Source organism: Neodiprion virginianus, chromosome 3 (genome assembly GCF_021901495.1).
Source record: "Neodiprion virginianus isolate iyNeoVirg1 chromosome 3, iyNeoVirg1.1, whole genome shotgun sequence".
NCBI lineage: Eukaryota > Metazoa > Arthropoda > Insecta > Hymenoptera > Diprionidae > Neodiprion > Neodiprion virginianus.
Window position 1 is genome coordinate 21,670,428 of NC_060879.1, and position 18,069 is coordinate 21,688,496.

General features: G+C 39.7%; 2 protein-coding genes across 3 annotated transcripts; both read left to right on the plus strand.

Annotated features, from left to right (window-relative positions):
- The first annotated feature begins 2,505 nt into the window (after positions 1–2,505).
- Positions 2,506–4,977, plus strand: LOC124301332 (COP9 signalosome complex subunit 1). 2 transcript variants are annotated; one of them, XM_046756229.1, is made up of 5 exons: positions 2,506–2,724; positions 2,934–3,023; positions 3,131–4,252; positions 4,332–4,466; positions 4,555–4,977. In XM_046756229.1, exons 1-5 carry the CDS (start codon positions 2,692–2,694, stop codon positions 4,630–4,632), a joined length of 1,458 nt encoding a protein of 485 aa, XP_046612185.1. In that variant the 5' UTR covers positions 2,506–2,691; the 3' UTR covers positions 4,633–4,977. The 2 variants fall into 2 exon arrangements, with proteins under 2 accessions (XP_046612185.1, XP_046612184.1); XM_046756228.1 differs by having other exon boundaries at positions 2,509–2,724; positions 2,931–3,023.
- A 444-nt stretch (positions 4,978–5,421) lies between these two features.
- On the plus strand, positions 5,422–17,644 carry LOC124299613 (uncharacterized). Its single transcript, XM_046752879.1, has 9 exons — positions 5,422–5,614; positions 6,138–6,524; positions 6,874–7,527; positions 7,797–7,969; positions 8,061–8,120; positions 10,611–10,874; positions 10,998–11,703; positions 15,358–15,808; positions 15,893–17,644. The coding sequence occupies exons 1-9, from the start codon at positions 5,598–5,600 to the stop codon at positions 17,495–17,497; spliced, it is 4,317 nt and encodes a 1,438-aa protein (XP_046608835.1). The 5' UTR covers positions 5,422–5,597; the 3' UTR covers positions 17,498–17,644.
- The last annotated feature ends 425 nt before the right edge of the window (positions 17,645–18,069 follow it).

An 18,069-nucleotide genomic window follows, 5' to 3' on the forward strand; every position in this document is an offset into this window, starting at 1 on the left:
GTTCCAATAAAAACGACACAGATCTTGTAGTAAATATTTTAGGCGGCATTAACGTCGTAATATGTATGGCGTGTGGCATACCTGTGTGAATATATATAATATAAACCCTCGCAGCAACCCACTGCTACTGACCTACATTAACACTGATTGCGAGAAGAGAACTCGAGAGGAGGTCTGTGCAGCCTTGAGCTTTGCCTACTATCGCCTTTGACTTTGCTCCGTGACGCGGATATCAAGACGAGTTTACCCCCCGACTCAAAAGCTGCCAGAGTGCAGTTGGCGTAATTAAAATTCTTACCGTTCAGCCAAATGCTCGAGTTATCCAACGATCGAGATTAAAAGTTAACCGAGGCTATTTAAGCCGCTTGAAAAATTCCATTGAATTCCAAAAATTCCCTCCGCAGAAGACGAGTACTGAAATCTTTCGAGGACATAATAGCGACTCTGATGTGCCCATGTGCAACCGATGTATGTACACAATTGTTAATATGCACATTGTACACGTGTACACGTGTAAAAGGTACACATAGGCGATCTTTTGAACAAACTCCGACGGTGACGGAAAATCAATTTCTAAGTGTGGCGTGGTAAACCGTGGTGCACGATGCAGCACGTATAGCGTAAAATGTCACACGAGGCTTGCAGAGGCGAGAAAGCTCGTTACCTCGATAAATGTTCTCCAGAGGCGGCTTTTGTTCTCGAATATAACTACCACACCTAAATATATTTCACGTAGGTGCCACCGCGTGTTACATTGTTAACTACCCTGCCACCATTGTGTCTATAATACATGCACCGTTATACATTATGACATAGGTATGCAATATGCATGTGCATAAAGTACACAACTGCAAGCAGCGACTTTCGAGCCAAGAAACAAGACTGAGTTGAAACAACTCGATAGAATCGGAGCATTATAAAAGTTAACCGTGCCGGTTTCACGTTTCGAACAAAGGTACGTGTTTTTATCATGAGTTCTAACATTGTTTCGTACCAGCTCTCAGGCAAGAAATTTTCGCGGGTAAACATTTGATGAGAAGAGATTTGATTGTCCATAAAAATTTCCAGTAACTAATCATGGCTAGGTAAACATACTTTCAAAAATACATTTAAAATATGAAATGGAAAATGTTTATAAAAATATTATTCAAATGAACAAATGAAAGTGCTTCGCGCAATGCTGTTTGAAATGAAAAATGTAAAATAGGTATTTAAAATGAGTTACAAAATGTATAATGATATACTATAATATACCTGTAAATAGTTACATTTTTTTTTTTTGTCAGTAATACACGTCACCTTACGATTTTCATTTTACTTTGTACATCCGTATTATTCTTGATAAGGAACTACAGTTCTTCGTATTACCTTCTATGGCCAATTTGTCCTCCATTGGATATTTTAGCATTACACCGTAAAATAATCGGGCAAATGTTGTATAATAGATGAGTACTGTACTTCGAAAACTTTTTTTCAACTGTAGAAGACTGCAGTTTTTAAGAATTTCGCTGTATAAAATATTACTGTATAAAATATTACAAAACGTTGTTGGAACAATATTTCGAATACTTCGATCATACGCTGTTTATTTGTAGAATATCATTTAAAACTCTCTTAACTCTTCTAGAACGAGAGTCACCAGACAGACGTATTCATGCAAGCTATATATTTATGATAAGTATCAAATCATTAATTAATTCGAGCAAAAGAATTGATGCATCGCTAAATAGACTCTTTTTAAGTTGAAGACTAAGTGATGACCTGAAAATTCTATTATTATTTGACCAGTCCGAGAGCATATAGTTCTAGAATATTGGCCATGAAATTTTTCCAGAAGTTTAAAATCTATTTGAATACAGGCATTTGACAAACGGTTGAAGGTATACATTTTTCCATCTAAAACAGAAAATAGAAAACAACTTTTTGTATTTTACTTGCATATTGAAAATCAAACGTTTTCAAATATTATACTGTAAAAACATGCGGTGTGGAACACTTCTATAGAATATTTGTTGGTGTCAAGCTTAAACTATTCGATGTTAATCTAATACTACCTGTCGTCAATCTAACGCTATATGTATAATGTTCAAACTCTGAGTTGACCCGAAAAATTGTTCTATAGTAGTCCACACCGGCCACTATTGAACAATTTTAACACCGCCCTTTTTTACAGTGTACCCAGCTCTGCAACTAATCAGTCTCGATAACTAGTCTTCCAGCTATCGATAATAATTATAATAATAATAATAATGACAACCGAACCAGCCATACCCTTTCGGGTGTTTTCATAAACGATTAGCTTGTAAGCTCGGTGTCCCCCCCCCCCCCCCCCCCCCCGCCCCCCAAGTTGTCGATTAGAATAAGAGGTCGGATTCCCGCTGTTGCTTTCTCACTCTAATTAGAGTTTCAGCCTATATTTCAGTGGTTTCAGCTCAGCGCACGGGCCGCACAATCTATCTCTAAAGTCTATGCCTCCGGCGCGAACTAAAGGACGGCGTGTGTGGACTCGACATAGCGTTTGTACTGCAGCGCCATCACGCCGATAAGCTTACGCCATTTACGGTCTAAAAAACGAGTTGGAATTCGCCTCTGGTTTGATTAGTCCACGGTATTTCGGCATAAAAGTTAAACTGCCAATATATTTTTAAGAAGAAGCGTGAGCGAGCACCGGCGGCGCAGAATTTCAATATAATGCCACTGCCGATACACGCTGGGGTGTTTCAGGTAAAAATACAACTTGAACAATGTTACTGCGTATCCTAAGCGCGCCAATATTGATATAAAAAACACTCTGCAAATTGGGGTTATCTTTGACAGATTAAACATGTCATTTAGCCACTTTTAAAAATGTAACGGTCAGCAAACCTATAGTTTGCGTTGCGCAAATCACTCCAAGTATCATACAATGGATTTCATTTTCTCTTCAACAGCAGAATGCAATGGAGCCAATGCAAGTTGACGCACCAACTGAAGACAATGACAATACAGAAGAGGAACCATACATTGTAGAAAATCCCACGCTGGTACGGAGCTAACGATCTTTCTCGCCTATCTTTTTTTCCCCATCGATGCTGAAATATTGCTTTATAAATGACTATAGCCCAATTCATTGTACGATAAATTTTTTCAGGATTTAGAAGTCTATGCGAACAGCTATACAGGACTAGCAAAACTGTACAGGTTGATCTATATCGCAGATCATTGTCCGACACTGCGGTTGGAAGCATTGAAAATGGCGATAACTTATGTGATGACAACATATAACACAGGAATCTATCAAACTCTGCATAAAAAGCTGCAGGAGGCAATCGGCACTCCTGGACTGCCTGATATAGCAGCACAGTCGACATCCCAAGACATACCGGCAATCGATCACATGTGGCTAGAGTCTAAGTCGAAGAAGGCGGCCCTGAAATTAGAGAAATTTGATACCGATCTAAAGAACTATAAGAGTAATTCAATCAAGGAAAGTATTAGGAGAGGTCACGACGATTTGGGTGACCATTACCTCGACTGTGGCGATCTCAGCAATGCGCTTAAGTGTTATTCGCGAGCACGCGACTATTGTACCAGTGGTAAACATGTCGTTAACATGTGCCTTAATGTCATCAAGGTATCTGTCTACCTTCAAAACTGGTCCCATGTCATCAGTTATGTTACCAAAGCTGAGAACACGCCTGACTTTTCCGAAGTTCACGGCAAGGACAACAATCAGGCTGTCATCACCAAACTTAAAATAGCTGCTGGACTCGCAGAGCTCACTACAATGAAATATAAAATGGCGGCGCGACACTTCCTCCAGGCTTCACTGGATCACTGCGACTGCCCTGAGCTCCTCTCTCCAGGCAATGTTGCTCTCTACGGAGGACTTTGTGCGCTTGCTACTTTCGAAAGAAACGAGCTTCAAAAGCAAGTCATATTTAGCAGCTCGTTCAAATTGTTCTTGGAGCTCGAACCTCAACTTAGAGATATTATCTTCCAGTTTTACAACTCAAAGTATGCCTCATGTTTGAAATTGTTGGATGAGATAAAGGACAACATTTTACTTGATATGTACATAGCACCACATGTCAACTCTCTCTATACTCAAATCAGAAATCGAGCATTAATTCAGTACTTTAGCCCGTATTTAAGCGCTGATATGAGGAGAATGGCTACAGCATTCAATAGAACTGTCTCCGCCCTTGAGAATGAGCTCATGCAGCTTATACTCGAAGGTCAAATCCAGGCACGCATCGACTCGCACAATAAAGTAATTTTACTTTTAATATAGTATACTAAGTATGAGGTTTTTCTGGGTTGCTTTTATTGTGTATTCATTTTTATTATAGATTTTGTATGCCAAAGACGTTGATCAGCGTAGTACGACATTTGAGAAGTCAATTAGCGTCGGCAAGGAGTATCAGCGACGTACTAGAATGCTCATCCTCAGAGCTGCGATGTTGAAGCATCACATTCATGTGAAGGTAGGAATTTGTAAGAAATAAATTTTCAAATTTTTTAGCGAATGTACCTGGAAAATAATTGACATCTATTATTTTCAAAACGTTGCAGGGTCAAGCACGTGACACGACGCAAGGCGGTGAGTTATCTGTGGCTCCAGGAAACAGTAGCATAGTATCAAGAAATTGAAGTAATTTATTTGTCAAGTCGAAGAAGTAATCGAAAGAAACAAAAGGAATCCACACGAAACTGAAACGGAGTGTGTTCGTTGCTTGGACATTAACTCTTATGTAAATTAATCTTTTGCCATTGTGTTCCTCTACATTTACTTTACCATTTTTTGTTATTTTCTTTTTTTTTTTTTCCAAATCGTAAAGTTCTATACTGTACATAAATATGGCCTTTACGTTATAAATAAACAATTATTATGAATCACTAAAAACTGCAATATTTAAGTAAAACTTTTGTAGCATTATCAAGAGCTAAAAGAGCTAATAATACGTCATAAATACATGCATGCATATACGTAAGGTACCCGATGTGTATATTAATTATTGAAATCTTGACTAAAAGAATGGAAAAAAATCTTGCATTCTTCACAGTTAAATCTATGTTATTTCTACGATTTGCAACGTCATCTGTTAAATGCAATTATTAATTATTGCTACATTGTTCAACTAATTATTCATTTATCCATTAATAAATTCGAAGTTCTTATATTAAATATAAATGTATGTAAAATACATATTTGTTATTTTTTTTCTTTTTTCTTAAATCTTGTTCGCAGTCAAAATAGAAACCACGGAATTCAGAGTGGTTGGTTCAATGATATCTAGAGTTAGATTAGTGTTCCTACGGACCGCACTCATTGCAAATTACCAATACAAATGTACAGGACGAGTCTTTCGCGTACCGGAAGTGACTACGTGAGCTAAATTGACAGAGTACCCGCATTGTACACTCTTGGCGTCGCAGTCGTTCGTAACCTGAGGATATCCACTTGCTTCGCGTCACTGGACGTGCCGGCAGTCGTATATGTGAATCTGAACCCTTTTTTGCTAGACAGTGAACCACAGTGAATTTCCTGCGCTTGTGCGCGTATCTCTGATCAATATTACTTAATAAGAAATCGTGATAACTAGTAGAAAAAAATAATGGGCCGTTATCGAAGGTACGTAAAATATGATATACCTTGAGATACAAACAGCGCACGGGGGTACGAACGATAGAACAAAATGGAAGTTGCGTGTACCTCGCCGACAATCAACGCGTAGCAATATGTCAACTGAGCCACCCTTCTCTAGCTAATTGTGTCATCGACCCGGCTAACCGAACGAGATTGACTAAAGTAGAATAAACATACAGCTTTAACTGAAGACCTAAATAGTAAACTCCGCCTAGTTGTTACTTGCTCTCTTTTTATTGTACCCAGTATTTTTCATCAGCGTTTTCGTCAATTTCTTTACGCTTCTTAAGTTTTAAAATTCGCCATTTTGTTACTCAGTTCATTATCCGCGCACTGACCATATAAATCGATGCTTTCCTATAGGTATACTCCATTATTGGGAGTTAGCCTCAACCAATTTCACGTAGCGATCACGCCCCTCGTTGCAAATGAAAACAAAAACAACGAACGGACCAAAAATAACTTGTATGAAACTACTTCAAAATCAATTGTTTTCGTCCTTACTTAGCCGTAGCCGAGAAAGGGATAGGAGGCGCAAATCTCGCAGTCGGTCCCGGAGTCGGTCACCTAGAGATCGCCGTGGCTGGGGGGGACCTGGTGGTGGAGGAGGAGGAGGAGGTCCAGGACGCGACAGAGGGGGTGGTGGAGGTGGTGGCCGCGGAGGCAGAGGACAGCCTGGGGCTAATCTCAGAAAGCCACGCTGGGACTTAAGCCGTTTAGAACCATTCAAGAAGGACTTCTATGTGCCTAGTGATGTCGTACAACATAGGGATCCTCGTGCCGTCGAACAGTACAGAAGTGACAAAGAAATCACCCTTAAAGGAAGAAACATACCTAATCCTGTATTCACCTTTGAAGAAGCGGGATTTCCTGATTATGTTCTGAAAGAAGTCAAGTAAGCAACAAATGGATCGTATTACATGCAATAATCACTCTCAGAGTGTCCCTAACGTTAATTTGGATGCTTTGGAAATCACACATGTTTCCTGGAATTGACTCCCGCTCTTAAGATTCTTAAGTGCGTTAGGTTAACAAATAGATTTGTTTGTACCAAACCCAATGAAACAAGAAGGGAATAAATTGTGTTCTGGTTTTCGAAAGCCCAAAAAGTAATTTCAATAGATTTCGAATTTAATTTATTATAAACTTTATTTTGGGTGTAGTTCATATGAAAACTCAAGCTCCTTAATCTCTTTGACTAACTTCTCATGCTAATTTTTTCCTAATTAATTACGAATTTTTAGGAGGCTTGGATTCAAGGAGCCGACATCAATTCAAGCCCAGGGATGGCCAATTGCTCTGAGTGGGCGGGACATGGTGGGAATAGCTTCAACTGGATCAGGAAAAACCTTGTCTTACATACTGCCCGCCATAGTACATATAAATAGCCAGCCTAAGCTAAGTCGCAAAGACGGTCCTGTAGCTTTAGTCTTGGCTCCGACACGAGAATTGGCTCAACAAATACAGCAGGTGGCTGACGACTTTGGTCATTCGTCAGGCATCAGGAATACATGTTTATATGGAGGTGCGCCGAAGGGTGCGCAGGCTAGGGATCTCGATGGGGGTGTAGAAATTGTAATCGCAACACCCGGTAGACTATTGGACTTTTTAGAATCCGGTCGAACAAACCTGAAAAGATGTACATATCTAGTACTGGACGAGGCTGATAGAATGCTTGACATGGGATTCGAGCCTCAAATTAGAAAAATCATAGAACAAATTAGACCTGATAGACAGACACTTATGTGGTCTGCAACATGGCCCAAGGAGGTAAAGAATCTGGCCGAAGACTTTCTTAAGGACTACACGCAAATAAACGTTGGGTCTCTTCAGCTTGCAGCTAATCATAATATCCTTCAAATTATCGACGTGTGTCAAGACTACGAAAAGGAAAACAAGTACGTAACTAACTCTTCAAAAATCTCGTTTTGTTATTATAATTGCATACAGATTAGCTCATACCTGTGTATCGTCACAAGTATATGCCTCACAAGTATGCTACATTAACTGGAGATAAATTAACTTAGCTTGATTTCATTGGCAAGTTAGGTCAGTCCTCTTCAAACAAACGACCAACAACATTTTTTTATTTCAATATTTTTCCAAACGGGTAATCCGTTGCTGTATTGAAAGAACTAAATTTATCCTCTTTTTTTTTTTCTTCTAGACTTAGCACATTGTTGAAAGAGATAATGGCTGAGAATGAGAACAAAACGATAGTTTTTATTGAAACTAAACGCAGAGTGGACGAGATAACTAGAAAAATGAAGCGTGACGGCTGGCCTGCAGTCTGTATACATGGGGACAAAACGCAACAAGAAAGAGACTGGGTTTTACAAGGTAAAATGTCGATCAATTACTCATTAAAAAAGTGTTATGAACTATTTTTTGATAATTTCTTGTTTACTGAACCGTAATTTACCATTTATAGATTTTCGATCTGGCAAAGCACCGATACTAGTAGCCACTGATGTAGCAGCACGAGGTCTTGGTGAGTGAGCACCTTTTTACTACTATGTAAAGAATACGATTTTCTCCATTTTCCTTTATTTATTCATTCAATTATTTATTTTTGTTTTATCCTTATTATTTCTTGGTAGAGAGCTATACGCGGTGATCTGTAAATACGATGAGGTGCGGGAATTTTGTATCATGCTATTTGTTCTGTCATTTTACTATAATTTTGCAGAAAGGTATATAACTGTATTACAGTCGATCTGAAAACTTTCAAAAATTTATAACTTCATTATGCGACTTTGATAAGAGCATTAGCATGCATATTGGCTATCTCATTTGTTTATAATTACATAAGAGAAAATGTTACTTGTCGTTACTCATTATCTTACTTTTGTCATTAGATAGCACCATAGAACACAATGAGTGATTAGCATTGATATTATTTTCCCACAGTGTTTATCATTTAGAGAATTTGTTCCCATCACGCCGAATTTATGGAATTGAATTATTCATTCTTTTGCAATTTATAATACAATTCCATGTGACGAATTGCCATTTATCTAGTCAAAAATTATTTACTTTTTATTGTATGTCTCCAAGTATTTATTGATTCATTTTATTATTTTTTTTCAATTCCGCATTACACATATTTGCATAATCAATTTTATTTCTAACTGTTACATTGATTATTGGTAGAGAAATAAGCGTAAGATTGGTAAGAATAAATGAAGAGACAAAAAGAAGTGAATAAAAGATACATATCCTCTGAATTTTTCTAACATCAAAACATGTAACATCTCCAAATTCGTCAAGAAAAAAGAAATAAAAAGACAAATAAAAAATAAATAACAAATTGAAAATGACGTAAACCAAAAAAGTATATAGCTAACGCGGCTGGATGTTTGTTTGCATTGCAGAGGCACATTGCGCGCAGGCCCACGCCGGGTAATGCAAAGCATAGGGGGCCCCCCGCCTCTTAGTTCGGTGGTGCACTGGTTTGCATTGTCTGCGCTGGCTGCTGCGCGTGCCTCTATCCGTCAATTGCGTGACGGGCCAGTCCGGGCCTAATCGGGCCCTACTTAATCTACCTGCGTACCGGATATCTCACTCCTACGCTACTACGCTGTGTACGCCACCTGGGCTGGCCAAGTTGTTGTTGCCAGAGTAGAGTCCCTTCCACTGGCCAGTCGAGCTAGTCTAACCCGACAGCGGTCCAATGAGAGGCGGAGGCATGCTAGAGCAGATGCCTGAGCCTCTAGTGGGCCCTAAGCAACCGAGCCGTGGAGGCTGTTGCTGGAGCGAGTGCAAACAGCCAGGCCCTGCCCGTACGTTGCTTGCGAAACTCGCCCACTGCCTAATTTTAGTATGATAAATAATTATCAAATCAATATTGATCATCCATGTGTCCGTCCGTATTATCCTTCATCAATACTGTGCGATCCCATTCCATTTTGCAATCCTTAGTACTATTCATAACAATACATGCTCCTTCATGTATACCATATCCATGCTATCACTAACCACAGCACCAGAAATCTTATTTACGTATTAGATTCTAAGCTAGGACTCTATGTTTTACTCTTAATGCCGATTCAGCATCTAATTAATTTATATCCATTACTTATGTGTATATTATTCTTCATTTCTTAATTATATACATATTTAAACATGGAGGTATTTTCGAACCACCAATGTGCCTTATATCAGTTTTACAATAACGTTGCTTTATCCTAGCTGTTCACCAATCTATTTTAGATTCTACGTGTCAATATTACGTAAAATGTTACCTCTCATGGTAGGAGCGTTTATCATAAAGTACAGGTAAGCAAATTGCTTATCAAAATAAGAAGTTTTACGTGAAATGTCATTTGCTAAGAGTCTGTATAATACGGTTAATGTTATGAGTGATTAGAATGGATATCTGAAAGTTTCGCACTTCTACATGATTATGTTATGAAATACTGGTAACTGGTGGTAATAAGACTGCTTTCTGAAGAACAATGCAATATTTGAAATACATTGTTTTTTTGAAAATATCTTCTCAAGATATGTATAAATCCCCTCACAGTATTGATTGGTAATATTAAGCGGCATTATGGGATAGAGACTAGATTCCATAGTGTAACAGTTTGATTGGGTATGACCTATTCTTCGTGTAATCAATGCTCTCCAAAGATCAGTTCAATTCTTATTGGCTATGTACCTTCTTTTCTATTACTCTTAGAAAAGTAGCCTGTAATTAAATTACCTTCAGCGATACCATATCGCATGCCTATATTTCGTCATGAATTTAATCATTCCTAATTATTAGACTACCCTAAGCTGTTTCATACTTACTCAATTTCGTTATCAATCCAGCTTTGCTTCTTTGAGAGCATTTGATGACACGTGTGGTACATTTATCATCAATCCAAAGAATACGTAAAAAGTGTTGCCTGCGACAGCAGTCTAATGTACAATACAGATGTTTGTCTATGGTTGACTGTTTCAGAGAACATATTCTCATTTTACGTGTTGGTTTCAGACGTGGAAGACGTTAAGTTTGTCATCAATTTTGACTACCCTTCGTGTTCCGAGGACTACGTCCACAGAATCGGCCGAACAGGTCGAAGGCAGAAGACTGGAACTGCCTACACCTTTTTCACTCCAAACAACTCAAACAAAGCAAACGATTTGATTCAAGTATTGAAAGAAGCTAATCAAGTTATAAATCCTAAACTACTGGAACTCACTGATAGCAGAGGTGGTGGTAGCGGCGGCGGCGGCGGTATATTTGGAAGGCATAGAGGTATGCTTGAGAGGGGGCTTTGAAAATTCTCCGTTCTTAATCGCAAATTATCCTGGCAATCAAGTTCAATTTCAGCCAAAACAATAGTTCTCTATGCTAACACTTTAAAACTGACTTGAACAGGAGGAAGAAGCAGATGGCGTTCTAAGGGCGGAGGAAGCGGAGCAGGAGGAGGAGGGAGAGGTGGAAGAGATCGCAGTTTCTCCAGGAGTCGAAGTCGCAGTCGTAGTCGTGAGCGCAATGGTCGAGGAGGAGGTCGTCGGAGCTACAGCCGAAGCTACTCCCGCAGTCGCAGCCCCGTAAACAATCGCACAGGCAAGTCCTCAGCCAGTCCCAACAACGGTGCAGGGGGCTCTGTTCCACCCCCAACCCTGGCAGCCGCCACTCGTTTAAACTTACAGCCACCTCCTCCGCCCCCTCCCCCTCCTGCTCCTCCTCAACAACTACCAGCCCCTGCTCAGCCTCTTCCTCCATTACGCCTGATCTTATCGGCACATCCCCCCCCTCCCCCTCCTTCTCAACCTTCACAACCACTCACGGTTTCCACCCACCCACAACTCCCTCCTGCCATGCCTTCTGTTATGGGGCCGATGGGCCCTTCTCTACCCTCGCATAGCCATGTTGCGTATACGGGGGCCCCGACACCCACTCATTTGAACGTAATGGGTGTAATGGGGTTGGGAGGAGCTCCTCCCCCTCCGAGAGTGAACATGGGGAACGTGGGTGGAGGGTTCCACCATCAGCAGGGGGGTGGCCCACCGTCAAACATGAACATGGCCCCTCCGTCCAATTTAGGCGGAGGTGGCTACCCCAACATGCCACCCCGAACGTACTACCAGTCGCCTCCACCGTCAATGCACCCCACCAATGGCTTTCATCGCTAGCAGCGGTCTTCCTGCTGTGCTGCGTGGCCACAAGGTTTGTTTAGATCATCGGGGGAGGGGGATATCTGTCCAATTGATTTTTCCAAGATTCCAAGAGGAATAGGATGGGAAGGGATAGGAAAGGAAAGGTGCGCGTATCGTATCAAGTCGATGAACGATACCCAAGGAGATTGACGGTACCATATGGGCACCTCTCCCCTGCGTCAATTACTGCTGTTGATGTCTAGTCAATGGATTAGTTAACTGCGTCCAGCTGGTCTACCATACGAAAATTAACCGATGACTAGTTTTTCATTTAATATTGCACATCCATGTAATGTATCTACATAAATCATTTATTCAGTTACTTTTACACCATACTCGAAACATTTTTGGTTACTGATTTAAGACAGAACAATGAACGGTAGCGTGTTTATTCCTTTCAGAAGTTATTGGAAAGAGTTACTGGAGCAGCGAAAGATGATCTCCGATGAGCAGTTCATAACGTAATTATTGTGACATGGGCAACTCTCATAATCCCGCTTCTACTTGGAGATGACAAGAAAAAAATACAGTGTGAAATGAATAGGACAAAATATATTTGATAATGATTTGACCATTACGGTGAACGAATGTGCGTGTCACATGTTTTTATCTGTCGTAATTTATGAAGAATTATTGATTCAAACATAAAAAAAAAAAACACTATCAAGAAATATAACAAAAAAAGATTTATGTCAGCTGTAAGATTCAAGTGAACAATCGTGTAATTTTTAAGTTTTATTATTTTTAGTTAATGATTGTAGTTATAAATTCGTGGTATTTTACTTGCTACTCATTCCCTGCCTCTTTCTCCTTTTATGTTTACAAAAATATAGGAAAGATCAATCATTAATGTACAGTATTTAAACGTCAATATAACAAATAAAATTTGTTAATCATAATTTACGTGTGCCATTGTACTCTTATGTCAACACATGCCTTTTTTAACTACATATTTAGTACTAAACTGTGTGTAATTTAGTTGACGGACTTTCCAATCTTGCACAATAATCTGTCGGGTGCGTCTTGAAACAAATTTAATTTCATTAGGCAATAATTAACGTTTCAGCAGTAGAAGCTGGTATATTTCATTTGCAAATTTTTATATTATCAGTCGACACTGTTGTATATGCGCGATCGAGATCAATCTCGAAAGTTCGGTTCTCTTCGTTTCCATTTCCAGAAAAGACCATTCATTGTCCCTCTGATCAATAATTTGACACGCATGCGTTTAGATATGTGTGTGCCATCTACATACGTAGAATGAAGAAAACATGCTCTCGTAACATATTAGCATGATATTAGTTTTCGCAAGTTATCCGTATACCTATACAAAAAAAAGGGCAGTGGAGAGATAGCATGGAATGTAATGAATATACTTTCAGTGAATTACTCTAATTAAACAGAATCAAAAACTTTTATATTTATTTATTCTCAAGACCAGATTTTTTTTCTATTCATTCGTACAATGGGCGTATATGGGAGACTTGAGAAAAAAAAAAAAATTATATATACAGTTACATAAGGCTGCGCAACTTTATGCGCACGACCAGTATCGAACCTGCTTTGTGGTATCGATTGCAGTGCCTGGACGCTGATTGGCTATTACGGCGTGACGCAAAACACAGTCATTTTCTGATTGGTTCGAGAGAATCATGCGCGGACACCATCAGCTGCTAGCCGGAAACGGAGTGTAGTAGAACGCTGGTAGCTTGCCACCCGCTTCCATCCTCCTAGCGCCTGTCAGCCATTATCGTTTTGTTCTCGCCGGGTTCATAGGTAAGTTCATCGTAGTTTAACAGGCTTTCGACCTCTCGCTTAGCCACATTAACATCGAATACCTAACTCGCCAAAATTCGTCTGCGATTTGGTATCGAAATATACTGGATTTACGGATCAAGGACTTCTGGAACCGACTCACAGTGTAACGTTCATTGTCCCCAGGTCCGATTGGGGGTAGCCGACACGAATTTTCACCGAAGATCATCGCAGGTAACGCACAGAACGTAAAGCTGTACAGAGATGTACGGCAACGGATATTCCAATCAAACATCGTGAGTTGTTTCATGTATTATATTGAATTTATTGTGATTTCATAACCGCTTCGAAGAATTGTCGCCTATCGCACGATCAATAATACCTGGGCTCGGGTGAAGCGAATTTATCCGCTATTACGGAACGACTTGCCTCGTTCTTATTACATGGTCTTTCCGCCAGAAGCGGTAACATCGGCCATTTTGTTCATTAAATTCTTCTCGCATTTTATTTACGGCCGTACAGCACTTCTCTCGAATATTCCCTCGACCTTATTCTAGCCATATGTCGGTGGATAACGGGGACTCGAGACAAAGTATTACCAACTTTGTCACTTATATGTATGCTTCTTCCTCGTCGACTGGCCTCATCTGTATTATTGATATTTGATTGTCGCCAAATTTTTTCGTGAAGTTTCCTACTTTTTATTATTATTTACTCACCTCATTAAACAGATCAGTATTACGCAAGTTACAACTGATTGGCGTTTCATTTTATTAAAATTTTGAACTGAGCGTTTGTTTTATGATAAATGCTCGCTTAAAAGTCTCTATTTTTGATGAAACAATTTCATCCCTACTAGGTAATCAGTTAACTCCAATACATGTATGTGTAAATCAAAGGAATCTGCTGATAAACGCATTAATATTTCCATTCACTATCAGACTTAAACAGCATTGTACTGTTACATTGTGTCATTAATATCCTCGAATGCTTTGTCTACTCCGAAATAGTATTTCCATGCTTTCTCAATTTGGAACACAATATATCACATTCATATAATTTTTAATCATTATATTGATCAGTTCAACTTATCTCATATAAAATACCATCAGCAGTTCGATCACCAGGTAAGCTGCATTTCAATTTCTTACCACTCACTGAGCTGATTGACATTGAGTAGAGCATGCTCTTTTTTATGGGGATACATGTCTCAGAAAAGATGAAATATTTTGTTTTTTATTTATCACATGCCTAAGTCTGTAATTTTGATGCACCCGCATTTGGAATTTCTTCTAAAACATTTGGAATTATTTGATGGACAAAGTATGGAGATTTGCATTCTTTATTTTCACTATATGTGCCAAAAAAAATCAATTTTCTGCTATTCAATTGTATTATGGAAAAAGACAGTAACTAGATAATTGATGTTGAAACAGACATTTCACACTTTGCAGAATAATGATTTGAGCATTCGGATTGACCTTGAAGTCAACTGGCATGTGGATTTTAAAGTTTCCATTCTCAACACTGTCACTTGTGCAAAAACAGCTCTGAAACTGATATTTCGTCTGCCTGCTAGCTTGCTATGATAACGTATTATAAACTTACAATTGACTTTTCACAACTTTCTAGAAATGCATATCCCCCTGATACTGATCAACAATTTCTTTGACAATCACGATTGTTATGGAAAAAAATAATAATAAATGAGTATAAAGATTCCTTGGCTACATGTGCATACATTTTGCACCGTAGTCTGCATGCTATTATAAGCTCATATAGGCAAGTTTTTGTGTATGATGTATTGTTTACTGACACAGTTACAGACCTAGGACAGACAGAGAATATGGCAACCGCACAGGTGGAGGCACATACTGGAACAGCCAACAACAGCCTCACGGAGACATGGGTGGGCTCAAGCAAAACCAAAAGAAAGCACCTGGTGATCTCTTGAAGAAACCAAACTGGGACTTGAACTCTCTCCAACCAATAATTAAGAACTTATATGTCCCACATGCAAATGTCGTCAGCCGTTCTCCGGACGAAGTAAACAAGTACCATATTGGAAAAGAAATCACTGTCAAGGGAAACAACACTCCTTTCCCAATCCAAGCCTTCGAAGAAGGAAACTTCCCGGACTATGTGATGGAGGAAATTAGAAAACAGGGATTCAAAGAACCTACTGCTATCCAGTCACAAGGATGGCCCATTGCTCTCAGCGGTCGTGATATGGTCGGCATCGCCCAAACTGGATCCGGCAAAACTTTGGCTGTGAGTAATATATTTATTCTTTTTCAATAATGTTTTATAAATATTGACGAATGGAAGATTATCTGATTCGCTTACATTCAACAGTACGTGCTTCCGGCCACTGTGCATATCAACAATCAGCCGCGACTAGGGCGAGGAGAGGGACCTATCGTTCTCATCTTGGCGCCAACCAGAGAACTTGCACAGCAAATCCAGAGCGTAGCTCGAGACTTTGGATCCTCCTCATGCATTCGTAACACTTGTATCTTCGGAGGGTCACCAAAAGGACCACAGGCTCGAGATCTAGAGCGTGGTGTTGAAATTTGCATAGCCACGCCTGGACGTCTGATTGATTTTCTTGAAAAGGGTACAACTAATCTACGCAGATGCACGTACTTAGTCCTGGATGAAGCAGACAGGATGTTAGATATGGGATTTGAACCTCAGATCAGGAAAATTATCGAACAAATCAGACCCGACAGACAAGTTCTGATGTGGTCAGCTACCTGGCCCAAAGAAGTTCAAGCTTTGGCCGAAGATTTTCTCACTGATTACATTCAGATCAATATTGGTTCCCTGACTTTGGCTGCCAACCATAATATACGTCAAATAATTGAAATATGCCAAGAGCATGAGAAGGAAACAAAGCTCTCTTCCCTCTTGAGAGAGATTGGAGCAGACCGCGGTAACAAAACGATAATATTTGTTGAAACTAAGAAGAAGGTGGATGACATAACAAAGGCAATAAAACGCGAAGGATGGTCAGCAATTGCAATACATGGAGATAAGTCTCAGCCAGAAAGAGATTACGTTCTGTCAGAGTTTAGAAATGGAAAGACGGCTATACTGGTTGCCACTGATGTAGCTGCGCGAGGACTGGACGTTGAGGATGTAAAATATGTAGTGAATTTCGACTACCCAAATAGTTCCGAGGACTACATCCACAGGATAGGCAGAACAGGGCGTTGCGAAAGTGCTGGTACAGCTTATGCATATTTCACACCAAACAACGCGAGACAGGCTAAGGAATTGGTCTCCGTCCTAGAAGAGGCTGGCCAACCGATCAATCCTCAATTATCAGAGATGGCAAACTCGCAGAGAAATCAATTTGGCAAAGGCCGTCAACGATGGAACACCGTCCGACCCACCAAGGACAGTAGCAGCGGGGGTCCCGGGAGCCCACGAAATATTGGCAGTCCCAACGCAAACAACTGGCAAAATAATCAGCAGAATGGTATTCAAGACAGGTCGACCCCGCGGCAACAGAATGGCTACCAAAACAATCGGCAAACAAATTATCACAGTAATCAGAACAGCTATCAACCAAGGCAGCCGAATAGTTATCAAAACGGATATCAGAATGGTAATAATGCAGGTGGATACCAAAGCAATTTCCACAATCAGAATGGAGGTACACCTAGGTATCAAGGACGCGGTGGATACCAAGGGAATAGGTATAACAGTAGACAGAATGGGTTTAATGGCAACCAAAATGGGCAGGGCATGTACTCTATGCCTCCTCCGTTCATGATGCCACCAGGCAGTCATACAGATGCAGGCATCCAAAGCCTGGTAAACAACAAGTTCTTCCAGACCAACAGGCCACCACCAGGAACTAACCCGTGTGCTTATCAATCAATGGGTTATGGCCAGTTTCAACCAGTCTCACCATACGGCTACCCTTACCCACCAACCCCAGTGCAGCAGTGACATCTTTCGAGAGGAAAACCCACTGGGGCACGGGCCAAGTAAGCAGGAAATAATATTTGATAGTTCTCTGTTTCCTAAATGTCCCGTGAATAATTCTATAATAATTACTGTCAAAAGGTAGGTTTTGATGAATATGTTCTTAATGTGGTATCAATGATATGTTGTTTTTTTTTTTCCATTTTTATTTTATTTCCTCTTTTTTTTTTGTCTCTTTCTTTATTTATACTTTTCTGGAATGGTGCTAAGTTTAAACGTATTGCTGTACTATCATCAAATGATGGAACATCAATCTATATTGAGAATACTGAATTAGTTTCTTTTGGTGAATTCTTCCTTGAAATTACCCTTTATTGACTGTTCAGGAGGGTCTCTGCGCTTAATTAGTTTATTAAAGTTTATACGAAAATTGTGCAAATTTGACGAGTGATCGTGATTAATAAAACGATACTATGCTACTTTTTGAGGCACATTCCAGTCGAGTCTTGATATAGCTTGTTAGTAATGGTATACTGAAAATTATATTATTAATAATAATAATAATAATAAATATATTAATGAATATTGAATGTGGC

Excerpts from the sequence above, each read along its gene's own strand:
- LOC124301332 (XM_046756228.1), top strand. The coding sequence starts at position 2,692 with ATGCCACTGCCGATACACGCTGGGGTGTTTCAG. Across the intron at positions 3,024-3,130 it reads TTGTAGAAAATCCCACGCTG|GATTTAGAAGTCTATGCGAA; the intron begins GTACGGAGCTAA and ends AAATTTTTTCAG. Across the intron at positions 4,467-4,554 it reads AGCATCACATTCATGTGAAG|GGTCAAGCACGTGACACGAC; the intron begins GTAGGAATTTGT and ends AAAACGTTGCAG.
- LOC124299613 (XM_046752879.1), top strand. Across the intron at positions 7,970-8,060 it reads AAGAGACTGGGTTTTACAAG|ATTTTCGATCTGGCAAAGCA; the intron begins GTAAAATGTCGA and ends TACCATTTATAG. Across the intron at positions 15,809-15,892 it reads GATCCGGCAAAACTTTGGCT|TACGTGCTTCCGGCCACTGT; the intron begins GTGAGTAATATA and ends TACATTCAACAG.